Source organism: Meles meles, chromosome 3 (genome assembly GCF_922984935.1).
Source record: "Meles meles chromosome 3, mMelMel3.1 paternal haplotype, whole genome shotgun sequence".
Taxonomy (NCBI): Eukaryota; Metazoa; Chordata; class Mammalia; order Carnivora; family Mustelidae; genus Meles; species Meles meles.
The window spans coordinates 145432462-145460131 of NC_060068.1; the positions used below are offsets into that span (position 1 = coordinate 145432462).

A 27670-nucleotide genomic window follows, 5' to 3' on the forward strand; every position below is an offset into this window, starting at 1 on the left:
CTCGCCTCTTAAACCCTCAGTTGGTTTCCTGAATTTGAATCTCTCATGGTTCATCTCTTTCTCTGATTTCCAATTCCTTCATTTTTCCTTTCCTTCTCCTAATGTCCTCCATGCTATTCCTCATGTTCCACAAATAAGTGAAACCTTATGATAATTGACCCTTTCTTGCCTTATTTCACTTAGCATAATCTTCTCCAGTTCCATCCATGTTGATGCAAAAATTGGGTATTCATCCTTTCTGATGGCTAAGTAATGTTTCATTGTATATATGGACCACATCTTTCTTACCCATTTGTCTGTTGAAGGGCATCTCAGCTCTTTTTATAGTTTGGCTATTATGGACATTGCTGCTAAGGACAGTGGGGTGCCTGTGGCCCTTCTTTTCACTATATCTGTTACCTTTGGGGTAAATAAATACCCAGTAGTACAAAGGTCATAGGGTAGCTCTATTTTTAACTTTTTGAGGAACCTACAAACTGTTTTCCAAAGTGGCTATACCAGCTTGCATTCTCACCAACAATGTAAGAGGGTTCCTTTTTCTCCACAACCTCTCCAACAACATTTGTTTTTTCTTGCCTTGTCAATTTTTGTCATTCTAACTGGTATTAGGTGGTGCCTCAATGTGGTTTTGATTTGAATTTCCCCGATGGCTAATGATGATGAACATTTTTTCATCTGTCTGTTAGCCATTTGTATGTCTCCCTTGGAGAAGTGTCTGTTCATGTCTTCTGCCAATTTTTTGATTGGATTATTTATTTTTTGGGTGTTGAGTTTGAGAATTCTTTATAGATCTTGGATATCACCCCTATATCTGTACTGTCATTCGTAAATATCTTCTCCCACTCTGTGGGTTGCCTCTTTGTTTTGTTGACTGCTTCCTTTTCTGTGCAGAAGATTTTTTAATCTTGATTAAGTCCCAAAAGTTCATTTTTGCTTTTGTTTCCCTTGCCTTTGGAGATGTTTCTTGAAAGAAGTTGCTGTGGCCAGTGTCTAAGAGGTTACTACTTATGTTCTCCTTTAGTATTGTGATGGATTCCTGTCTTTATGTGGAAAACCCAAAAGACTCCACCCCTAAATTACTAGAACTCATACAGCAATTCAGTAATGTGGCAGGATACAAAATCAATGCACAGAAATCAGTTGCTTTCTTACACACTAACAATGTAACTGTAGAAAGAGAAATGAGGGAATCAATTCCACTTACAATAGCACCAAAAATCATAAGATACTTTGGAATAAAACTAACCAAAGACAGGAAAGATCTATATTCTAGAAACTACAGAACACTTACAAAAGAAATTGAAGAAGACACAAAAAGATGGAAGACATCCCATGCTCATGGATTAGAATACACATTGTTAAAATGTCTATGCTGCCTAGAGTAATCTGTACTTTCAATGCCATCCTAATCAAAATACCAATTGTATTTTTCAAAGTGCTGGAACAAACAATCTTAAAATTTTTATGGAACCAAGAAAAGATACCGAATCACCAAGGAAATGTTGAAAAAGGAAAACAAAGCTGGGGGCATCACATTGCCTGATTTCAAGCTATATTACAAAGCTGTGATCACCAAGACAGCATGGTACTGGCACAAAAACAGACACATACATCAGTGGAACAGAATAGAGCGTCCAGATCTGGACCTTCAACTCTATGGTCAGCTAATCTCTGACAAATCAGGAGAATATATCCAATGGAAAAAAAGAGTCTCTTCAATAAATGGTGTTGGGCAAATTGGACTGCTATGGCCAGAAGAATGATACCCATCCATTCTCTTACACCATACACAAAAATAAACTCTAAATGGACGAAAGCCCTCAATGTGTGAAACTCAGTTTGCTTTTTAAAGAATCTTCCATCCTTTTTTTTCTATTTAAAACAATAAAATATAAATACTTTTCTTTGGTGACTAATACAGGATTGTGTAATTGGACATTCTGCAAATTGGGCTTCCTGCCATTGCATTAGGTAAAAGTACAGTATGTTTTACTTGGTTACTAATCAGCCCATTAAGAGAGAACAACTTCCCCAGCTATTCTATCTTCAATGGAAGACAAAAGGAAACACAAATTAGGATAGATATTAAAATTTGGATGCTTCAGGTACATATTTAAATGTATTTTGATATGTGATTTATAATTGTGTGTGCATGTGAATATATGCATATATATTTTTTAACCCATAGGACAAAGCATGGTCAGGGCTAAAAGAAATTAGGTCACAGACCATTGAGTATGAAAATATAAAACAAACACAGCATTTAAGGCCGGGTACATTTTCTTCAAGCTATAACTCTGCAAACATCTGACATATCATCTATCTGGGAAATAGAGAACATATTAATGATATTTTGCATATTTGTGGAATAAATAGGCAAGCACTCATATGTTTAATTTCTTTGTAAAGCTACTACAGGCATACAAATATGTATTCTATTTTCTAAGCATTCAAGAGAAACAAAAAAGAAATGGTAAAAGCACTCTTCATCCTTTCTGCTTCCTTTCCCCATGTTTTCTCCTGGTTTCCAATTATTTTTCTTCCTTTGTCTTATTTCACCACTCTGTATTGCTTTCTCAGTCCCCATTAGGATATAAATGCTCAACCACAGGCTAAACATTGACCAAGTAAATAAACATTTAACTGGTTGTGGGTTCTGCCTAAGCAGTATCATGGGATCAAAACTACAAATAGAAAAGATCTCTGGAGATACGTGAGCTCTGTTTTCCTACAGCAGGAAAAGCCTGGGGTGTCAGAGAGAATAAAATAGCCTTCAGTGTCACTATAAAGGCATACAGTTAAAAGTTTGTGATTAGATATTTTTAATGCAATAATGAAATTGATAGTATTTGAATATTACATATAGGCCTTTCATTTTTTAATTTTGAAAATGATTGTCTTCTCTAATATTTTAGGGATCAAAATAATTTGACCTGGTCTCAAAAACATTTATTTTCTTTATTAATATCACTGTATTTTATTTTTCTATTTTTTAAAAGGTACTGCCTTTTTGGGGGGGGTTATTTATTTATTTGACAGATAGAGATCACAAGTATGCAGAGAGGCAGGCAGAGACACAAAGGAGGAATCAGGCTCCCAGCTGAGGAGAGAGCCCCATGTGGGGCTTGATCCCAGGACCCTGAGATCATGACCTGAGCCGAAGGTAGAGGCTTAACCCACTGAAACACCCAGGCGCACCCTGCCTTTTTTTTTTTTTTTTTAAAGATTTTATTTATTTATTTGAGAGCAAGAGTGAGCCAGAGAGAGAGAGAGCAGAAGTGGGGGGAGAAGCAGATGGGCAGAAAGAAGTAGACTTCCTACTGAACAGGGAGCCCAATCTGGGTTGATTCCAGGACCTTGGGATCATGATCTGAGCTTAAGGCAGGTGCTTAACTGACTGAGCCACCCAGGGGCCCAATGTCTGTGTATTTTAAATGGCTCTGTACTTTCTACAATAGTTTAAAAAAATTTTTTTTAAATTTATGATCATTTAAAATGCTTAAATAAAAATATCAAAATATTATGTTGTACATCTGAAACTAATATAACATTATATGCCAATTATACCCCAATAAAAAGAATATAATAAAATGCTTAAACACTCCATGCAAATCAGGTGCTTTCATTTCCATCATTCTGTCTGTATTTAGCTGTCCGGCATGTCTAAGATTCAGAAGGATCTCAGGAAAGCACAACTAAAAGACCTCTCTTACCATAAAGCTCTTTGCACCTGGCTCCTTGGAACCCTCCTTTGAGCATACATTGAATAAACCCAAGTATGCCCTTGAGAATCTCAGAAGGCCACAGCTGGAAAAAAGCCTTATTTAGATCACTTAAGCAGGACAGTGTCCTTAAATGATGAGAGAACACTGAGGCCCAAGCAGTTGAAAAATCTTGACTAAGACATCATGGCTGGTTTACTGAGGGAACCCAGAGATGACAATTTGTTGCTCTTCATTGAGTTCCCAGCTCTGTATCCCACACTATGGAGCACATGAAGCAATGGTTTATTATTGCTTCACTATGCATCCTGGCATGTAATTATAGCTCACAAAAGCCAGAAAGATTAGAGGAAACAGGCTTTCTTCAGTCTGCAGCTCTGCTTCCATGGGTAAAACAACATCATGGTTAGAGGCTAGAATAAGGGAGGGACTGGAGAGGGAGCACAGTCAAGTGACAGATTTCCAGTTGGCCACAGGCTGAGGCCTGTTGATCAGGAGCCTCTCTAAAGTGTCTCTCAGCCTGTCTACAGCAGCCAGGGTACTGAGCCGACAGCTCTTCAAGGAAACTAGCAAGGCTGTTACATCCCTGGGATGGGGCAAATTACCTGGTCCCACCCAGCCCAAGCTGAAAAGAGTCTCTACATCAATGGGAGGAAGAGAGGGGAAAGCTACTGCAGGAGGGCTAGATTTCATCTGTATCTCCAGTGCCTTGCATAAAGTAGGTACTCAAATATGTTTATTTGAATAGAATAACTAATTAGAGTCAGAATTGTGTGAACAGTCTTAGGCAAAACATTTCTCTCTCTCTGAATCTCAATTTCCAAGTCTGTCAAAGTAGAAATGCTAATAATGATCTTTGTGGTATTGTTCTGGGATTGAAATGAGATTCTGTATGTGAACACCATTTGGGAACTCTAAAGCACTCTAAAATATAAAAGACAAAAGACCGGAAAACTGCCTCCATATGCGAACTTTGCAAAAAGGCCAAGAACAAATTTTGTTATTGGCATTCTTCTATTCCACAAACTGTACGCAATCGAAGTTGTAAGAACACAGGCATGTCTACTATAATGTGATATAACCATTCCTAAAAGCAACCTCATGTTTTCTATAGTCTCATGTCAAAATAATACAGATTGCGATAAAAATAGATTTGGAGCAGCCTACTCAAAACCTACACAACTTTTTAACCAAATGCAAACAAAACCATTAAAAACCCAAATAAAAATACGTTCCTCACAAATAAGTGCTATGCTAAATACAAGGGCTTCAATGGAGGGGAGTAAGAAAATGTGCAGTTGTAGAGTTATGGGGACAAAAGTTAAATGAACTGAGTGTGGGGCTGACCATTAACAAGCCCTTCCAAGAAATCACACATGTGGCAAAAGTAAGCCAAGAAGAAGAATGGAAGGAGAATGGACATTGCACACAGACTGTATTAGTCCATACTTGCGGTGTCCAACTCTTAGTGTACTTGACATTCAGGTGCTGGTACTTGGTGGGAAAATTGCATTATAGTGACATGTGTTATAGTGACACCATTGCCCTATGTATGCCAACTACGTATGGGCTAATTTGATTACAGCAACATGTACTTATCTGAACAGAATAACTTTTTCTTTTAAGAATTTCAATAGGGCCATTTCACTCAGAAGCGGGGTGTGGGGAGAGGGTGGGTCTTGGTGGTGGTGGAGCAGAAAGTAGCCTAAAAACATAGGTTTTAAACATAGGCTCCTGAGCTTTTGCACAGCAAAGTAAACAGTTAACAAAACCAAAAGACAACTGACAGAATGGAGAAGATATTTGCAAACGACATATCAGATAAAGAGCTAGTGTCCAAAATCTATAAGGAACTTAGCAAACTCAACACCCAAAGAACAAACAACCCAATCAAGAAATGGGCGGAGGACATGAACAGACATTTCGGCAAAGAAGACATCCAGATGGCCAACAGACACATGAAAAAGTGCTCCACATCACTCGGCATCAGGGAAGTACACATCAAAACCACAATGAGATATCACCTCACACCAGTCAGAATGGCTAAAATTAACAAGTCAGGAAATGACAGATGCTGGCGAGGATGCGGAGAAAGGGGAACCCTCCTACACTGTTGGTGGGAAGGCAAACTGGTGCAACCACTCTTGAAAACAGCATGGAGGTTCCTCAAAATGTTGAAAATAGACCCAGCAATTGCACTACTGGGTATTTACCCTAAAGATACAAACATAGTGATCCGAAGGGGTACGTGCACCCAAATGTTTATAGCAGCAATGTCTACAATAGCCAAACTATGGAAAGAACCTAGATGTCCATCAACAGATGAATGGATAAAGAAGATGTGGTATATATACACAACGGAATACTATGCAGCCATCAAAAGAAATGAAATCTTGCCATTTGCGATGACGTGGATGGAACCAGAGGGTATAATGCTTAGTGAAATAAGTCAATCGGAGAAAGACAGCTATCATATGAGCTCCCTGATATGAAGATGTGGAGATGCAACATGGGGGGTTGGGGGGGAGGATAAGAATAAATGAAACAAGATGGGATTGGGAGGGAGACAAACCATAAGTGACTCTTAATCTCACAAAACAAACTGAGGGTTGCTGGGGGGAGGGGGGTTGGGAGAGGGGGAATGGGATTATGGACATTGGGGAGGGTATGTGCTATGGTGAGTGCTGTGAAGTGTGTAAACCTGGCGATTCACAGACCTGTACCCTGGGGATAACAATACATTATATGTTTATAAAAAATAAGAAATAAATAAAAATTTTAAAAAAATAATAAATATAGGCTCCTGGATCCCACGACAGATTTCCCACTTTGGTCCATTGGATATACTTTGAAGAGCCAAACTAAATCTAAATTAAAGTCCCTAAATAAACTAAAATCCCTAAGCAGTCTAGAACTGCAAAGCAAAGGCAGTCACTTGTAGTCTTCATGCTATTGAATGCTAGCAAAGTTTACTGAACACGAGTTCAGTAAATTCACCAGTGTATAGCAATATATATAGATTTATCTATTTATCAACCAACACTTACTTATTCAGTACACACTGATACATAATTATTTTCCTGTAGTGACTGTAATTGGAGTAACAAGACACACACACACACACACACACACACACACACACACAGTAAGTAGGCGATCAATACAAAGGGTATATTTCATGGTATAGATATTAAGGATTATATAGTTAGACAAGAGTTTCATCTGTTCATTAAGTTAAAAGTCAGAGAGTTTTAAACACAACTACCTTAGACAATGGAAACAAGAATGTTGCAAATACTCTATCAACATATGTTCTTGTCACGACCAAGCAAATGAAAACTGTGATAATATTATAGGTTTCTTATCAGTTCTTATATGATTGATTTTTTGGACTCGGCTCAAAACCCAGGGCTTTAAATGTTTTTCTGTGGCAGGGCTCACCAATTGTCACCAAACATCCATGTGCTCCTCCATATTTACCAGTCTTCCTTGCACGTAGGTAGGAGCCATGTGGGCCATTTCTGGTAAATGAATGCTGAGTAGAAATGATAATGTGTCCCCTCTGCCAAGGCCGTGCTGTTTCCTACCTACACCTTTCTCTTCCCTTCTGCTGTGATCTTAGAGGTATGTCTTCCAGATGGCATAGTACAAGATGGAGTGGGACCATCCAACACACACTGGACTGAGATATATGGAAGAAATAAAGTCAGTGGTAAGCCAATGATATCTGGGTTCTTTTGACAGTTAATTGTGTTTACCCTCTTATTACTCTTGCACAAAGCTTCTGATTCCTAGATATTCTCAAAATACAACAGAATTAGAATTTATAAGATTGAAATTAGAATCTCTAAATGGTGAGAGATTGGATGCCCTTCTAATGTACATGTAAATGCTGGATGCTTTGTTAAGGCACTGAGGATTGAATTGGTTTCTTATATTATTATGGCAAAAAGAGATGCCTTCTCTAATTCTCAAAATTCTCTAATGGTCTAGGCATTTCATTACTTTCAATTTCTTCCTGGAGGAAGGAATCACACAAAAACATTCTTAAAATACATTGTTGAAGGTGATTATGGGAAACAGTTATAAAACACCAAGGCCTAAACCAAACGGGTTGAATCCCTGCAGGAAATTCCTTAGAACACAATGGCTCAGATGCGGTCAGGTAAGCCGTGCTCTTCCAGGAAATTCACTTCCTGGGAAATTCACAAAATATTCTTGTGCAGCAGAAGGAAATCCTGTCCTGAACATTCGTGTAATAATGGATTTGAGTCCAATTTTGAAGCTTGCCTAACACAGAAAAACAATAAAGCATGTACACATGGATCCAGGTTAGAACTTCAAAAAGTATAGTGAAACGCAAGATGATTACACTGTGATTTACCTACTAGCAAAGCAACTGAATATACTTGGAAAACCACACTATTTTTTTTAAATTAGGAAGTTATGATGCTCAAGGAATAAGCGCATATACTTAAGGTTATTTTTATATAATTACTGATTAATAACGTATGGATGTATATTCAAAAATTTTGTCCATCAGTAAGTTATCTTAATTATGCCTAATTAGAAAATATACTCTATATCATGTTCTAGGCTGGGGGTCAGCAAACTGTCCTGTGATCCAAATGCCACACATTTTCGGTTTTTGTAAATAAAGTTTTACTGGAACACAGCCATGCCCTTTAGTTTACTATTATCTATGGCTGCTTTTGCACTACAATGGCAGAGTTAAGTAATCACTAAGAGACAGTATTTCTGGCAAAGCTGAAAACAATTACTATTTTGATTCCTTACAGAAAAAAAGGCTGTTGTCCTCTGCTACAAATAAAGCTGAAACAATCTTTTATAATATGCACACTGTAATTTGCATATGCAAAATACATCTTTACAAGTATTTTAAACATTCATGCTTGTACCAATTTAACCTCATGTAGTAAATAAATCAAAAGCAAGAAACAGGGCAAAATTCTGGCAGATGAAATAAATGTTATTTTGATTGCATTACTTTTAATCTTTGGGGCATTAAAGCATAATTGCATATTTTTGCAGATTTCTTTTATTAACCTAGAATAATATCTGCTTTTTCAAATCAGAAACTTGAGAAACTTTTAGTTTCTTTGAGAGGAAGATAATATCTATTTGGTCAGGACATAAAAACTTTAACACTCATTTTGTATTTAATTAAATAAAAGCTCTAACAAAGCTTGCAACTCAATCCCCTTATAATAGGCCACGGATTTAACATTTATCAAACACTTTCTATGTGAGCTGAGTGCTTACATAAAGTTCCCATAATTTAATTGTACCCACATTTCCAAGTAGTATTACCCTCACCCTATAGGTGAGGCTCACAATAGCTTAGTGATGCCCAAGGTCACAAAACCACTTAGCTGCAGAATTCAGGTTTGGACCTAGTTCTCCTGAAACTAAGCCCACAGCAATTTTAACCTCCCCCCACATTCAGCAATTCTGGTGTATTAAACTCTGATTGACTTTTACAAGAAGTAAGAAAGCCAAATAAGGGGGAAAAAGGTTTTCAAAGATTAGCATCTTATTAGGTTTGAATCAGACTAAATGTTTAGTGGGAAAAATTCCACAGACATGATTTGTTAGTGGGTAGTATTGAAAGCTCTAGAATGTGTTAGGTTTGAGAGAGATTTTAAACTGTCTAAATTGATTCTAAATTGACACAAGTTTATCACCCCAGGAACTTGTTTTCCTTTTATGATTTTATTTTAATTAATTACTAATTATTTAATTAAGAGAGAGAAAGAGCTCGTGAGCTGGGTATAGGGGCAGAGGGAGAGGGAGAAAGAGAATCTCAAGCAGATTCTGCATTGAGCATGGAACCCCACGCAGGGGCATGACCCTGAGACCATGACCTGAGCCAAAATCAAGAGTTAGACACTTAACCCACTGAGCCACCCAGATGTGCCTCACCTCAAGTATTTCTAATCTCTTTTTGCTTTTAGGGTGCTAATTCCATCCAGAGAAAAGAATCTAGCCACCAGGTGACACTACTTGAAAACATTCCTTTGAAGAAAATCCCCATCTGCTGCAGCCAGTGATAACACAGATTACTATTACTATTATTACTTTTTTACTGTGGTTCAGAATAAAAGCTATTGCTGAAAGCCTTCAATCAGTGTTTTCCAAACACAGAAGAAATCAGTCCTTCTCCATTCTTCCAACAAAGGCTCAAATTAGAGTCAAACCCAGTCCTGGACAGGAATACACTTATCAGTGCTTCTCCCAACATCCTCCTAGACAAAGAACTCTCCTACCCAAGACAGTCATCACCAGCAGTGCGAAACAAAGTATAGGGTTATTGGACAGCAAGTTAAGTTTGAATTTTGGACAAAGAATGAATAACTTTTCAGGTTACGTACGTACCATTCACTGTTCTGCCTATCCTTGAAATCTGGAAACCTTAGAAAGGTGGAAGACAAGCTGTTCTTGCATGCTTTATATGTTTAATTTTGGCTTACCTCCAAATTTAGATTTAACTGTATGAGAGTAAAAAACCTGATGGACCTTGTTCTTTTAAACTTTTGTGGCCTACTCTCCTTAGTTTTTGATGCCCAACATGAAATCTGGATGTCTTTGCTACCTCCTCTTCTTTCATGCTTGAATTTTAATAGCTGGGTTAAAAAACAATATGTAGGCTAAGGCCAGTGTGTGTTGTGAATGGGGAGGTAAAACATCACCTTTCTTCTCCCTGACTTTCATTTCCTGCCAGAACTGAGTATTAGCCAGAGAAAAAGAAAGATGTGTCCGTGGCCTGAGGCAACCACAAGAAGACCTGAGGCTACAGAGGCCAAGCATTCTCTGAGTCCCTTGCACTTCCATCATACCTCAGGACTAATGCTGAATCTTGTTGACAATTTCCCAGGCTGAAAATTTAGGGACATTGATTTTGAATATTTAAATGATTCATCATTTTAAATCTATCATTAAGGCTGGTTCTTAAGTGTTTGCTGGTGAATCAGACTTCCATTCCAATATCCGGAACCCAGTAGAAAACTGAAGTCAAGAGCCACAAAATTAAGGGTAATTTTTCTTAGATTCTTAGAAAGAATATATTTTTTTTTAGGAAAAAAATAGGTGAAAGGGAAAAAAATAGGTGTCAGTTATACAATTAATTTATATGATTAGATTTTTTTCCAAGCAGATATGAAGCCTGAAAAGGATGCTAAGATTTCTCCAATCAAATTGGCATCTTTGCTCTAATGAGGAACGTAAGTGTTAAGAATTGTCTGACTAGGGGCGCCTGGGTGGCTCAATGAGTTAAGCCTCTGCCTTCAGCTCAGGTCATGATCTCAGGGTCCTGGGATCGAGCCCCACATTGGGCTCTCTGCTCAGGGGAGCCTGTTTCCTCCTTTCTCTCTGCCTGCCTCTCTGCCTACTTGTGATCCCTCTCTGTCAAATAAAGAAAATCTTAAAAAAAAAAAAATTGTCCGACTAGACTGAGTGAAGTAGTGTTGGGGCTTCAGGCCCTGAAATCAGACTGACATGGTTCCAGCATGGGCTCAGCACCAGCTACTGGCTGCTTCTTCCAGCAAGTCGTTGAGCTAGGATTTGAACAATGCCAGTCTGGCTGCAGGGCCTGTATCTAGACTGCCAGTACAGTAGCTGCCTTGGTAAAGGATTTAGTAAATGATCGTTCTCTTACTTCCACTGTTCTGCAATGGTTAGTTGCCATTTTGTTGTTCTCTTGTCTCTCCACACACTCTTCCTAGCTTGAGGAGAGGTGGAATTTCAGAGTACATAGGAGATGGAGATACAAATATACAATGGCCCTTTATCCTGCTTTCTGGTCCATGGATTGAGAACATGTGACCTCTGGACAACCCATCTGTTATTTCTGTCCACTAGAGATAGTTCTCAGAAGCTCTGGTTGAGTTTAAAGTCCAGGGGATTTGATGGCTGTCTGAGGGTAGTGATTTCATCAGCTGCATTGTCATACACAGATCATTTCTGTAGCATGGGTTTGATAGCGACTTCTCCTCTCCTATCTGAGTCTCCTCATTGTCCAAAACATTCCATTATTACTTACATTATCAAAGCTACTTTCTGTTGTTTGCAACTGACTTAGAAATAGTAAGAGAACTGTGATTTGTTTATAACTTATGCATGGCTGGAAGCCCCAGAAAAAGAAAGCTGAGCAGTTGAGGAATGATATTCAAATAATTAATAGGTACCATAGGAATTAAGACAAAAATTAAGGAGGAAAAGACAACACATGGTTTAACCTAAGCACTAACATAAATTTAACATGATTGGGAGTTTAATGACAGGTCATGCCTGATATAGAACCAGCCTCAGCATCATGGGACTGTGTGAGTATCTATCGTTCTTGCAGATTGAGCCAGGACTGTCTAGCTGGGTGGCTAGTGTTCTCTGTGTGTGCACAAGTGGTCACCTTGAGGAGTTACTATTCCTGGCATGAACTTCAAAAGTGAAATGTGCTCTTCTGTGTTCCTCTTCTTTATTGGATTATTACAGTTATAAGGGTGAGGTTTTCACCTCCATTCTTTACGCAATGAGGCAGGACATGAATATGTATCTGAATATGAAGAAATGAAAATGTTATAAATGCTGAGCATGATCTGGCTAACCCATTTCTTGCTGAGGGTAACTCTGGAAGGAGTGGTTCCACTTTTTCTGGTTTTCACACCATTTTTGGCAGATGCTAGGAATTTATGATAGAAAGGACATGAAGTATTTCTTTTGATCATACCTCCATAGCTGATCTGGTACTCAGGTGGTACATACGGTAACAAAACAAAACAAAACAAAACAAAGCAAAACAAAACAAAAAAACAAAAGGAAGGAGGAATTAAACTAAGTTAAATACAGCTTTTCTAATGTTCAGGTATTTTTCTCAAATCATATCATTTATGCTTTGCAACTCTATATGGCAAGTTTAATCATTTTCCCCGTTTTTCAGGTTGAAGCTCATAAATCTAAATTTGAGGATCACAAAGATAACATGAATTGCCCATGGTCATGGAGCTCATCTGTGGTAGAGTTAAGATTTTCTAGTTCAGGGTCAGTGTTCCTACCACTGCTGCCTGCCAACCGAGTGAAAGAAGGCATTGAGAAGGTGGCCCATACTCTGGCTCAGTCAGGTAAGGGTCTGATTTGATTTCATCTCAGATTGTGATCTCAAGATCCTGGGATCAAGAGACCCACATCAGGCTCCCCACTCAGTGGGGACTCTGCTTGTCTTCCCCACCCTCTGCCCCTCCCCCCACTCAATCTCTCTCTCTCTCTCAAATAAATCATAAAAAAGAAAGGCGGCTCATACTTAAATACCACCTTCCCAAGTGAGTGTAGCCAATTGTGATATCTTCCTCTTATCAACAATTTTAGCTATTACTTTCTGTACATTACATGATTTTGCTTTCCTGGTTCTTACATAATTCTTGCATCCTAAGATTTATACGTTCCATCCTTCAAGAACTGAGATTCAGTTTCTCTACTTTTTTGTACCCTTCCTCACTGTACCTAGTAACATATACACATGTAAAAGGCATCAATATTCACAAATTGGTCAATATTAGTCCTAACTGTGGATTTATTATAGCAAGTCAATACACAAAGGTATAGACAAATCCCATACTGATGTACTAAAGCTAAAGAAATAAATTCCACTCATCAACTTTTTGAGGTTGCCTTTTCAGTAGTGGAGATAATTAATCTACAATTTCACTTTTTTTTCTATGCTCCATCTCTTTTTCTTAGGCATACAGCTGACTGGCATTGTGGTCACAGAACATATGAAAGCCACCTGGCTTTCTTGGTGATGACCTGCCATCATTTAACCTGGCTGAAGATAAGAAACACCTGGGGAGATTTTTATATGTACACATGCCTGGGCTCTTCTCCCAAGGATTCTGACTCCTCTTGGTATGGAACCCAGTCAGCAATGTGGGTTGATTTTAATGTGTATTAATTTTAATGTGCAGCCTGGTTTGAGAACCACTGGCCAAACTGAAAGAACATTCTAGAAGAAATAAAGACCTGTGTTTTCTCATATCCAGTTCTTTGGGACAGCAAGCAGCTGATAGGGAAGGAAAATAACAAGGAGGAAAGTGGCAGGACTATGCAACTTGGCATGCCATTGGAATGTTGCAAATGATTCAAAAATATCTATAAACTTCAAAATGTTTGTGCACCTATTGAAAAAGTGCACACTGTTTCTCCCCTAATGCTCAGGTTTAAAGGCCCCAACAACTTTGAAAATATGGGAGTATTTGGCAAAGCATTCCAAATAAATGAGCCTCAGCTCTGGAATTTGCTCCTCGCAGGCTGCTCTCATTAGCAATCAGCCAAACCCCAAATCTGGCAGCTTTTGGAATATGGCGCAAAATAGATTCTTTTTAAACCTGAGAATCATTAAAGATTTATTTTGCTGGAAAGATACAACTTTTAAAAATAACAAGCAGTTATTGCAACTGTACCAAGTAGAATCAGAGATCTGCAGGAGCAACTACAAAATCAAGGGCCACCTGCCTTTCCTCATTCTACTGACGAAAAAACCGAGGCTCAAAAGAATGAAGTGATTTCCTCAGTCACACAACCTAACTGTAGGGCCTGGGTACATCCCGATCTCCTGACTCACAGGCCAGTTCTCATGTTTGCCCTGCCATAGCCACAGAGTCCTCTGAAAATGGCCAAATGATTTTTTCTGCTGTGATTCATTTTGGTTCTTCACAAATGCAATGTTTTTGCAAATGCTTATATATGATCTCTGGTAACTGTAGCAAATTGCATTCAAATTTACATTGTAATTTTTGGTACATAACATCCTTTCCACAGTCTCAAGTACCATACTCTTGATTCTGACAGTTTCTCATTCATCCAGAAGAATATATGTGAACCCATGCATCAAATGCAAATCTAAGAGTAAATCCATAACAAACCATTATCAAAAGGTCTTGTCTTTCTCTGTATTTCCTGTCTACTCACCCCATTTCCCACTATATTTTACTGTGACTTAGAGCAAGTTTAGGAGTCAGATAAGGGTGAGGATGATTTCTAGAAAGATAAGAAAAATTCTAACACTTATTAAAGCTCTCTTGAGTTCTAGGCAAGGAGTTAGGTCCAGAGTGAAAAATTTAGTATCTGAGTTTCGGTGACAACAGACTAATTTTTAAAAAAATATATAAGGCTACATTTAATGAGGCAGATAATTTTGCCTCAGCTCTGCATACTTCCCCACCTTCCACATGTTACTCCATTTCCTTTCATTCAGTTAAGAATACCACTGAGACAAAAAGGGTCAGAGGACTGTTCCAGAGTCATTCCTTTTATTGTTCTTTTCTCTCTTCTGTAGAAAATTTCCTTTCTTTCCACTACACCCCATCCACGTTGGTCATTTAGTGATACATACTACTTAAGGGAGAAGTTGTTACTACTTATTGAAGGTGTTTCCCTGAGTTTTACACTGTGGATAAAATGTTGAATAAAGAAAGAAGAAAGACTCTAACAGCTCTTCCTACTGTCCAGCCTCTGGGCCTTCCCCCAGTGCTCCTCCCCAGACCTAAACGAGTGCCCTGTCACTTCCTTCTGGACAGCTAGCCAGCAGTCTGCTTTCCTTTCCCTGAGGTAGCTGCCGTCACCTCTCTTTTGGACATCCTCTCTTCCAGGAATGGCTGTGGAGTAGGACATAACATCCCACGCTCTCCCTCTCACCATCCCTTTCTTTGCTGTCCTTTCTGGATTAACTGTTTTGCTGTTAGTCATGATAGAGAAACAGGAGATAACAAAAACAAGGAAAATTATAAAGGTTCCAGAATCTCAAAGTCATTTCAGTCATGGTCCCTGATCCGTATTTCTCATTTTACCCTCAGTTTGGAGGGTAGGAGGTGATGTAATCTCCTTTCGCCATGTTTCTTCTTCTTAGGTTTATTGACTCTTTACTGTAAATATTTAACATCTAGAAAGCTTCGGGGTTGTAGTGACCACTACGTAGGAGAAAAAGGTACCAAATAAATCTGAGGGCCTTTAAAGGTAAATGTCCTCAGTTCCCTTTGCCTCATCTCCCTGGCAAATAACAGAAGATCAATGTGGGCTTCTGGAATTTATCAGTTTAAGCTCTGATAGCACCTCCTCAGTGAAGACAGTCTGAATTAAGCGCACCCTCTGAGTTCCCATATTCTACCACATTTCTTGTTCCTGCACAAACTGCAGTGCTGTGATAGCTTGTTTTCTGTCTGTTCCCCATCCTAGACTGGCTCTCCCTGTAAGAAAAGGACTGCAATCTTTTCTACTCATTTATATTGCTGCGGGCTGGCGGAGTGCCTGGGACACAGTAGGTACGTAGCAAATGGCTGTCAGAAGAATGAAATGATTCTCAGAAGAAGAAAGATAGGAGGCAGGGTCTTTTTCTAGCAGAAGATGAATAGTCCTGAATTTCAAAGCTACGTCTGGGTCTCAGTGATGCTCCTGAAAGAGAAATTGCCTTGCTCCAAGATGAATTAGTTGATAAATAAGGAGGGTTTAAAGCATTCTAAGATCCTAATTCGTTCCTTGTTTCTCAACACTCACCACCTCCCAGTATGCATTGGTGACAAGAAAATGGGTAAGAGACTGAAACAGAATGGATCAAACAGGAATGTGAGCCCTATGAAAGATTCCTGTTCATGTCACTTCGAACAAGTTACCAGCCCTCTCTGGGCCTCAACTTTCATCTATATCATGAAGTGAGTAGGCCAGATAAGATAAGGTTCCTTATAGCATTAGCCTTTCATGATTCTAAATGATTCAGACGCATGTACTACAACGTATTTTCAATCTTCTTCTCTACCTAAAGCACTTCCCCCTAAAAAAAGTGACTCTTACCATTGTCAACAGTACACTTGCAGAGGAAGAAAAAACTACAAATTATGGTCACAGGATCAATGAGGTGAAATACAAAATTAAAATGTTTTATATTCACAGAGCAATTTTTCACAACAGTGTCAAACAAAAAGTTCTACTCAATGTTTACACTAGGACTTGATGAAAAATTCCAGACATAAAACTTCTGGAACTTAGACTTGAACTCACAGGACCTCCCATCTCTATCTGATAAATTTTACAACTAAAATCTACTGGAGTCTTTTCCTTAACAAGAATTTATCTTTCAACAATTATTTCAGTTTTATTATCGAGACTCTTATGGCTTAGTAAAACTCCAGCCATCTGGAACTATCATTCTAGCTAAAGATTTCTTTAAGTACCACTCTCTTTTAATAGTTTTAGAAGAAAATACTTTGGAAAGACATTATATTTCCTTGATTTTTTAACAGAATACACAGAATGTAATTCAACCTTTTCCTCAATATGAACATCAGTTACTATAACACAGTAATGTCCTCACACTCCAATGAAATAGTCTGAGCCCTAGACTTTCTTCTTTTGATGATGCTTCAGAATCTACCTGAGCTGTCAACTCTCATTTCTCACCCTAGTGACCTCCATCACCTTGGCCACTTCAGATCATCTCTCCCTGATATATAATGTGCTGATGAAAGACAGGGAAAAAATTTTTTATCTTTATTTTTGCATATCCAAGAGTAGCATCATTCCTGCTACTTAAGACACTTTAGTATGTATTTTAATATGTGTTTGTTGAAATAATGTATGAATTAACATAGCAGGTTTAATTTTAGGTTTAGGTTTAACATTGTAGATTTAATTAACAGAGTAGGTTTAATTTTTTTTTTTAAACAAGCTTGCTAAAACTGGGAGTGAAATAATAATAGAGGCTAATAAAGGCTTGAGGGGCTTAGTTTATTACATAGTCTTGCAACAGTTTCCATACACTTTCTAATTCTTATAGTCTAGATAGAGTGCCATAGGTTTGAGCTCCTGAGACTCATAAAGAGCTGAAAAATAATAGTGGTAGGTAAATAAAAAATATAAAATGATTGCTTAAACCTTGATTATATAAAATTGTGTTATCAAAGAATTCTTCCATTTCTAGGCACATGTGATCTACTCCAAACATAAAACTAAGGAATGAACTGGCATTCCTACATTTTTTAGGTTATCCTTGAGTAAGTACCTCATCACACCCACTAGCTATGTGATTTGGGGCAAATGATTTAACCTCTTCTAATTTCAGTTTTCTGAAAATAGTAATGACAAAATCTTTCTCATAGGAGTCTTCAAAGAGTTAAATCATTCATTCTAAGTATTTTACCATAGACCTGGCCCTCAGTAAGTTTGTAATTACTTTTATTGTCATATGTTGTCCATTCCTGGATTTGGGACAGTGGAGCCAACCCTGTGCATGGCCAGGCACTGTGTCTGCAAAGACATTTTTCTCTTGGGCTTGCAGCCTGCCAGATACAGCTCTGCCTCAGTCTTGGGTGTTCTGAACCAAATGTGGCACCCTAGAGGTGCCTGGGTGGCTCAGTGGGTTTAATTCTCTGCTTTCGGCTCAGGTCATGATTCCAGGGTCCTAGGATTGAGCCCCGGGTCCAGCTCTCTGCTCAGCGGGGAGCCTGCTTCCCTTCCTCTTTCTGCCTGCCTGTCTACTTGTAATCTCTGTCAAATAAATAAATAAAATCTTTTAAAAAAAAATGTGGGGGCGCCTTGGTGGCTTAGTGGGTTAAGCCGCTGCCTTCAGCTCAGGTCATGATCTTGGGGTCCTGGGATCAAGTCCCGCATCGGGCTCTCCGCTCAGCGGAGAGCCTGCTTCCCTTCCTCTCTCTCTGCCTGCCTCTCTTGTGATTTCTCTCTGTCAAATAAATAAATCTTTAAAAAAAAAAAATGTGGCACCCTAAACTGAAATAAACTCCAAGTCCTTTAACTTTCTTTCAATATGGAAAGCAGGCACAGTTCCATTACACTAACATTCTAAATGATGGGATTTTAAGGTGGGGAATGTTAAGGGCTGAAGAAAGGGGACTTAAAAGAAGGCAGTACTCCAAGTCCCCACAATTTATCATAAATGTCATAAACTTTAGTGACTGGAACCTGGAAATATAAGACCTTTCCCATATTGATGCTGCTTATTACAGAATTAAAATATTCACTGTCGAGAGCAAAAATGATAGCCTCAAATTTGTTTGCAACCGAAGTATCGCACTCAAGAGTGCTTCTTCCTTGAGTAAATCATTAGCTTCACCTCAATTTAAATGAACAAATTCACAATATCCCAGTTTCTTTCTGAGAGTTATTTATCACAACAGAACATACGGACATGTTTCTTAAAATACAGAAATTAAATACTGCAATATAAATGGGTTCTTTTTACAAATTATTACACTCAGAAATCTATAAAGAACACTCTACAATATGGATGAGAATACAGATGGTGATACTAAATCAAACACTCCTAGAAAGGTAGAATTCTTGCTATATAAAAAAAACAACAAATAAGATTTTTATCATCTCTACTGCAGCTTAACAATTACCTTTTATCAATGTTTTTTATAGTTTTCCTACACTAGCTCCTTACTGAATTTGGCCAATTTATTTTTCATTTTTAGTGAACTTTACCTGTTACCTGAGGACAACATTAAGTAACTCTTCAGATTGTTCTTGCTAAATTCCAAGACCATTACTACGGATCTTACTGCCCAACATCTTAAGCAGCTGGATTGTTGACTTCTGAATCTTTTCTAAATAAGGCATCATTAATACACACTAGTATTATACTTGCATCTCAAACTCCCATTAGAAATCACTAGGACTTTTCAGTAACACTGTTGCACTAAACTTCCAAATTACCAGTTGATCAGCAGTGCACACAATGCGTAAGAAACAAACCATAAGAGACTCTTAATCTCAGGAAACAAACTGAAGGTTGTTGGAGGGGAAGTGGGTGGGTGGGATGGGGTGGCTGGGTGATGGACATTGGGGAGGGTAAGACCGATGAATCACAGACCTGTACCCCTGAAGCAGATAATACATTATATGTTAATTAATTAAATAAAAAGAAAATCTTGATTAGCACTTGTCTAAAATACTCCATCTCCTAGAATACATAAACTGAACCTCTGCATAAACCTTAAAGATACTGACACATCAGTATGAAGACAACTATGTTACTTAGGGTTTTAAGAACTTTATTTGAAGTTTTGATTCTTTTTTTACTTGGTCTTCAAGTCCTCACTAAAATTGCTACTTGGAAACTCATTTACTGAAAAATATGTATAAACAAAATTATGGGCTGACCAAAATCAATTTTTAAAATAAATATAAATAAAACATTGCAAAATTCATGCCACAATTGTGACACTTGTGGTTCTGTAGGGAGGAGAAGTATAAGTGTGCTGAGGGGAATCAAAGATGCCATGGACAGGGAGCCCAGGAGTTAAGGGTCCAATAGCACTAATACTGCTATAAACCTGGCCCGAGACAGAATTTGCTAATAATTCCTGTGCTATGGATATCCTAAAAAAGTCTCTTAAACTGAGTTATCACCCCCACTACATCCTTTTTTTTTTAAATTGGAACTTTCACATACTAAATTTGTAAATTTATAAATTCTAAATTTGTAAACATATATGCATAGTAAGACTCACTTAAAATCCATATACAAAAGTAATTTGGCTTTTGCCCACAAATTTAGAAACTTAGGAAATTTCAAAATGCAGCTTCTATGTAATCAACACTTTGGCTCTTCTACTTGTATTATCTCTAGGACATTAAAGAGATGGGGCACCTGGGTGGCTCAGGGGGTTAAAGCCTCTGCTTTCGGATCAGGTCATGATTCCAGGGTCCTGGGATGGACCCCTGCATCAGGCTCTCTGCTCAGCAGGGAGCCTGCTTCCCTTCCCCCTTTCTGCCTGCCTCTCTGCCTACTTGTGATCTCTGTCAAATAAATAAATAAAATCTTTAAAAAAAAAAAAAAGCTCTGTGGGGGGAAAAATAATTATCTGACCATATTAATTATTGAAATATGTAAACATCTCTACTTTGAAGGATTTTAATAGATAATAGAGTCAAGGAACATTTAAAGAGATTATCTGTTTCCCTATGCTTCTGTGCCTGGCCTTTTCCCCTAGCTTTACTAATTCTTTCGAGGCCATTTTTTTTCTCTCTGATTTCAGGTTTACTTACATGCTGACAACTGATATATCATTAACCTCAGTCAACTGCTTTTTCTTGAACTTCAGGCCTGTGTGCACAATGAACAAAGGGACCTGTTTTTTTTTTTTAAGATTTTATTTATTTATTTGACAGAGAAAGATCACAAGCAGGCAGAGAGTTGGGGAAGCAGGCTCCTGCGGAGCCGAGAGCCTGATATGGGGTTCGATCCAAGGACTCTGGGATTAGAACCTGAGCCGAAGGCTGAGGCTTTAACCCTCTGAACCACTCAGGCGCCTTCTAAAGGACCTTCTTAACCAAGGGACTGAATGAACTCATTCAGTCATTCACTTACCCCCACCCCCACCCAGTATATTTGAGCATCTACTGTGTGCTAATGTTCTTAGCATTAAGGATATAGCAATGAACCTAACAAACAATAGTCCTTGCCCTCATGGAGTTTCCATTCTAGATAGATGATAAGCAAAACTACTACATGAAATAAGCATTATAGAGAAAAGTAAGACAAAGAAGGGCTTGGAAAGAAATCAGGGAGAAGTTATCTTTTTTTTTAAAGACTGGCTTGGAAGACCTCACAGAGGTGAACTTTTAGCAAAAACCTTAAGAGAATGAGTGAGTGAGTATATAGAAATCCGGTAAAAGAGCATTTCAGATGTTCTGCAGGCATCCTCAATTTTTTTTTTTTTTTTTTTTTTTTTTTTTTTTTGAGAGAGATAGAGTTGGGAGGGGGTCAGGAAAGAGAAAGAATTTTAGCAGTCTCTATGCCCAGCATGGAGCTGGACTGGGGCTCAATCTCACAGCCCTCAGATGATGACTGAGCCAAAATCAAGAGTCGAATGTTTAACTGACTGAGCCACCTGGATGCCCCTTAAGATTCAAAACTGAACTTAATGTTCTTCCTTGCAAGCCAGCTTCTCTTCCTGTATTTCCTGGTCTTATTTTGTTTTGCTTTTTGAATTATGCCATCATCTCTCCCACATTATAATCTCTCCCACACTATAAAGGAAAAAAAAAATCTAAGACTTACCCCTACAGTCTACTCTTTAACTCTGAACAACTATCTGCAGCCTATGTCCTTTTGATCCTATCTCTTCATATTGCCTAGTGATTTTTTCATTCCTGTTGCAAGGTTTATTGTTACTGTCCTTGTTCAGGCCAACATTGCTTTTCCCCAGGGTTTTTCTAACTTGCATTCTCTTAACAAGTGCTCTTGCCTCCTCCAATTCATCCTTGATACTGCTGAACAGTTATATTTGTGAAATGCAAACATGCCATTCTCCTGCTTAAACTTTTCAGTGGTTTCTCATTATTGTCAAACCCACTCTTTATTGCGGCATGGAGAGGGTCTAATGTGATTGGTATACTTCCTCTGCCCCTCTCCTCTTTCCAATAACCTCTCTGCGGTTCTTCTCACCATTTAGGTAGATTTACTGGCTCCAGCTCTATAAAGTTCCTCCTCCAAGTGACCCTTCCAACACTGTGCTCTCTTACACTTTGTACAAGTTGCTTTTGTAATAGTGATTTGTTTTCATGCTTGTCTTTCTTAAACCCAGCATCAAAGCAGGCACTAAAAACCAAATGGATAAATGTAACACCCTTAATAATTGGTATAATATTAATATAGATGCCCCATTTCTGGGATCTGGACACAGGCAAATGGTTTCTTTCTCCTCACTCAGAATCAACTTAGAAATACCTATTCTACATGCAATTCAACATGTTCAAACAAACATCCAATCTTATGTATTTGGAAAACTATCTGATTTAAAAGCACAATACTCCTTTCCCCAGTAACAGCTATTACTTAGGGGAATTCACATGTATATTTATCTGTGTACTTTTATTTTTAGCAATGAAGGAAATTTCAGTTCCAGAATACATGAATCACTTCTGTTAAAGATAATTTGAGGTGAAGGGGCGCCTGGGTGGCTCAGCGGGTTAAAGCCTCTGCCTTCGGCTCAGGTCATGATCCCAGGGTCCTGGGATCGAGCCCCGCATCGGGCTCTCTGCTTGGCTGGGAGCCTGCTTACTCCTCTCTCTCTCTGCCTGCCTCTCTGCCTACTTATAATCTCTATCTGTCAAAAAAATAAATCTGAAAAAAAAAAAAAAAAAAAAAAAGATAATTTGAGGTGAAGAGAACTGCTCACAGGGATTAAAAAAGGAAAATAAAGTTAACAACAGAAATAGTTAGAAATAAGGGAAAATTAGTTTTACAAAGCCACTGTAGTGCCATCTGGGTGGAAAGATCCACCTCATATGTAAGAGAAAAATGAAAATGAAATCCAGAATCAATCCAGACGTAAAAACTAGCAAAATAAATAAATTTAACATATAAATGAGGGACTAAGTATAGCAAAATAAACTTGATGTATTTCATACCTAGAGTAAAATGAAACAATCTGCCAGCTTCTCATTTATTGTGCTGGTTGGGGGGGGGGGGGGTAGGGAACAAATCTTTGTTTAGAAGTACCTGATGGTAAATGGAAATTTACAGTACAACATTGCCTTGACAGGTGTTTCCATTTGTAGCCAAGTTGTTCCTTATTAATGAATAGTAGTTGAATTAGACATTCATATTAATGAATTAGACTACTGAATATGACTTCCAAAGACTTATGGTTCATTTTGCTTTTTAGAGAATAGTAAAAAAGAAAAAAAATTGTAATTTTTAAATTTTATATGCTATCACTATTTTGATATTTCACGCTATACATATATGATGATTTATACTCTTGACAATGGTACAGAATGTAACTTTTTTTTTTTAGAGGGATGTTAGGGGGAGAAGGACAGAGAAAATCTTAAGCAGGCTCCATGCCCAGTGCAGGTCTCCATCTCACAACCAGAGCTGAAATCAAGACATGGACACTTAACCAGCTGAGTCACCCAGGCGCCTCCAGAATATAACTTTTTAAAAACAGGAATTCTTGAAGATATTTTAAGTACTCTATAGACAAAAACATACACTATTATTTTGAGTTTTACAGACAGTTAAGTTGAATACTGACCAATTAACTCTATGGAAATAATCAACCTTGAGACTCAAATGTTTTTCCTCTATGGCTGGCAACCCCAGCCAGAGATTTTTTACTAGTACAGGGAGAATAAACTCCTGCTTATGTTTATCAGATTTTATTATGCATAGTAATCAACTGGAGATGTTGTTAAAATATAGACTGAAACCCAGAAGGTCCAGGATTGATCCTGGATTCTAGTTTCTGACAAGCTCTTAGGGTCTTGGTCCATAGTCCGCTAGTGATCCGTGGACCACACTTCTGAATTGCAAGGCCTGAATCAGTGGTTCTAAGTCCTGATACCTAATGGAATCACCTGGAGAGCTATAAGAAACCATTTCTAAGGCTCAAAGGTTACTGAGCCTGGGATCCAGTCTGGGTAATGAGTTTCAAAAGCTCCCAAGTTCAGGCTAACAAGCAGCTAACTTTGAGAATCTATGACCTAAAATGGTCAGATTTATGGGTAGGTTTTATTTCTCCTTGTTTCTAAGACAGTAGGTAACAGAACTAGGAATAACCGGTACTGCATAGATTATGAGAGTAATATATGCCCCAAGTCTCCAAACTTTTACTGGTAATATGAGTCATTATCAATCAGGTTCTAATATTAAGAATCTTAGCAGTTTCATTTCTATACCCCTACCAAATTATTTAATAACATGCTCTTCGTAGTATTTTAAATATCCATGGACTTTTAATAAAATGACAATCTAAATTATTTTTAGATTAGGAGGCAGATATGTAGAAATTTGTGATTTTAAAGTATATGGAAGCATCTATTCCTAATTACAGATTAAAATAAGCTCAGATTAGCCAGAAGTTTATATATATATAATCCCCAGACCTTGCCCTTGTCCCAGGAGAAAAAGCCCAGACACAGAAAAGGACAAGCAAAAGTTTACTTAATTTCTATATTTCAAGTGGGTACCAATATGTTAAAAATTGAATTACCACTCTTTCTTCATAATGCCTTTCCTAATTATTTTGCTAAACTGAGGTTTGTAAAAGGTCAGGATGCAATTCCATTCTAAGGATCCCTCCCTAACTCTTAAAATGCACACTGAAAATACATAATGAAAATATTGTAAACTCTAAGGTATTAGCAGAAACTCCCTCATTACAATAGAGTACATGAATACAAGTCAACTATCACATACTACAAATGATGCGACTTAACTTTCTGAACAGGCCTTCTCACCTCCTAAAACAGGATGTAGAGAGAGTGCAATAAGAATGTGCAAGCACAGACTAATGCCACAAAGAAATATAAGACAGCAATACATATTTCTAAGATAAGCCAAATAAATATATATAGTGTGGTAGTGCAAAGAAATGGAGCCCAGAGTAGGAACTACTTTCCGCTTTAGCACTAATTAGCCACATAACAAGCAAATGACACACCTTAATTGCATTTTAAAAATAAAGACACCTCAAATAGCTTATCTTGAGAATCCCTAGCAGAATGAAATTCTATGACCTAAAAATAGCGAATTAAATTGTCCTTCAAAGCAAGTATGAGTAATTGTAAAACGAAACAAAACAAAAAACCCACCGAGAGTTTACTTGTAACATGCCTGATTTAACAAGTCTCTTAAGAAAAATATCATTTTAAATTTGTCTTCTAGAAAAGTCTATAAATTATTTGGCCATCACTTAGAAAAAAAAAGTGTACAGGAAATGGAGGAAAGGGATCATCAAAACCCTACAAGGACACTATGCAGAATTAAAATAAACAGTTGAACTAAGGATGATGAAATACTGAACGACTTTTCCTTAGAAAAACTTATTTCAAAGTATGACATTTGGGATTTTATGATCTATCCCAAAGAATATAAGGCATTCTTATATATACAAAATGTTTTTAAGTACTGCAAATAACTCATAATTTCTATATAAATTATCGTAATTAATAAAAATGGTAGTACATGGAGATTATTTCCTTTTAATTTATTGCTTAGTTTGAACATGTCTTGCCAATCACAAAATACCTAGAGTGACCAATACATGAGAAATCCATGTAAGAATCACGAAGTGCCTTGCAGCCTTCTGTCAGGATGCTAAGATGTGTAACAATGGGGACACAGCTCATCTCAATTATAAGGTCCGATCATTAATCTTCTTCAGAACTGGAATCATCCTCTTGGTCAGAGAGTTCAGGGACAGGGAAGCGGAGAATGGCAGCTACTCCAGTCAGCTGACTGAGCTGTTCCCCTGATACATGAAGACTAGAAAATATCCTAACTGTGCCCGCATTCTCTTTCACACTGTCCACAAGCTTCACATACCGGCTTCGTGTGGCGACATCCTGGTGCCTGAACAGCTCATCGCTGATGAGCAATGTGTCAATTGCCATAGCCTCATTAGCCTTCTCCACCTGCTTGAGTCCGTAAAAAGCTCGGTCAGGTTCATGTTGTAACATTTTATAGAAGTCATCCAAGGCTTTTACTTCCCCAGCAGCTTTAGTGTCTGAAAGGCGGCTAGCTACAGAAGGGTCACAAAGGGCCTCTTTCAGGGAGTACTTGTGTCCAGAGGAGGCATGTACCTAGAATCATAATTATCAAAGTCAGACAAAAGAATGTCTTCGAGTACCCATTAATCAGCCTGCAATGACCTAAAGCCAAAAGCACAAAGAAGGCTTTATATGTTTGAGGACTTCAGCAAAGTTTACTATGTAAACAGGCTGCTTAACTTTCATTACCTCACTTACAATCGCAGTCCAGTGAACACTTTCTCCTCCTGCACTTTCCCCAGTTCTAAAATTTAAGAGTAGTTTATACAAATCCCTCTGCCCACTCTTAATTATCCTTGGATAAGATTTTTACCTGAAGAAACTTGGACCGATTTTCCAGGAGCACTTTGTTGTCGGTCTTCACTGCTTGTTGAAACATGTAGTCGCAGAACTGCTCCCTCACAAATCCTGGGCTGGCCACCAGGATGCACTTTACAACATCGAAGTTTATGTGGCGCTGGATAGCCTGGACCACCTGTTCATAGAACCGCTCCAAGGCCCGGTCATGTTGGGAACAGTTGCCTTTCCGTTTCCTTGGGATGTTCACCTCCACCTTGGCCCGAGTGAGGGTCATGCTGGGAGTGACTAAGCAGATATGGGCGAGGCCTTCCTGCATCACCACAGCGGCCACATCTGCACTCCAGGCTGGGTCACAAGCCTGCTCGATGCGCTCCAGAACCACACTGTCCCACTGTTTCTTGGCCAGGGTGAACTGGCGGTTGGGCTCCAGCTCAATGGTGTGGTAAGCCCCCATCTTGACATACTCATTCTCTTGGATGTTGGTTCCCTTAACCCGCAGCTGGCAGGCTTGAGAGTCAAAATCGATGGCCTCCACGCAGAGCGTGAGAGTAGTGCGGACCCGGTTGCTTCCTACGCTGCCCGTGGAGGACTCCGTCTGTACCTTGCGGATGGTGGAGGCACGCAAGCTGTCGCCCACCTGCACTAGATTGTAGGTGTGCCACATATCCTCAGGTTCTTCGGGAACTAGGGTCACCTGGCCCGCATTATCTTTCTCAATGTCCTTCCTCACAAGCTTCATGACCTCCGCGGGGGTTTAGAGGCAGAACAAGAGGAAAGGAGAAGGTCCTCAGTGGGAAAGGGACAGGGAGGGAAAAGGGAGTCTAGGTCGGGAAGGGGGCGGGGTCCGGTTCCTACAGGCACTTGCCTGGCAGGAAGGAAATACCGCAGCTCCGACTCAAGCGGCCAAGAGGAACACTTACTCTAGCCCTTCTTTTCCTAGTCTTCCGGCACACCGCGCCAACCGCGACCAAGAGACACACAAGCAAACACAGCTTTCTCCGGCGTTCCAGCACCCAGCACAGACCCGGCGGCTGATGCAATGACGGCGCATGCTCAGCCCGCGTTCCACC

At 38.7% G+C, this 27670-nt stretch overlaps 2 protein-coding genes across 3 annotated transcripts in view; both read right to left on the reverse strand.

Annotated features, from left to right (window-relative positions):
* The window catches only part of ITGA1 (integrin subunit alpha 1), a 168420-nt gene that overhangs the window by 130419 nt on the left and 10331 nt on the right, over positions 1-27670 (reverse strand). The window lies entirely within an intron of this gene.
* PELO (pelota mRNA surveillance and ribosome rescue factor) lies at positions 24689-27349 on the reverse strand. The gene is made up of 2 exons (XM_045998901.1): positions 26614-27349; positions 24689-26333 (listed from the first exon to the last, which is right to left on the reverse strand). The coding sequence occupies exons 1-2, from the start codon at positions 27337-27339 to the stop codon at positions 25902-25904; spliced, it is 1158 nt and encodes a 385-aa protein (XP_045854857.1). The 5' UTR covers positions 27340-27349; the 3' UTR covers positions 24689-25901.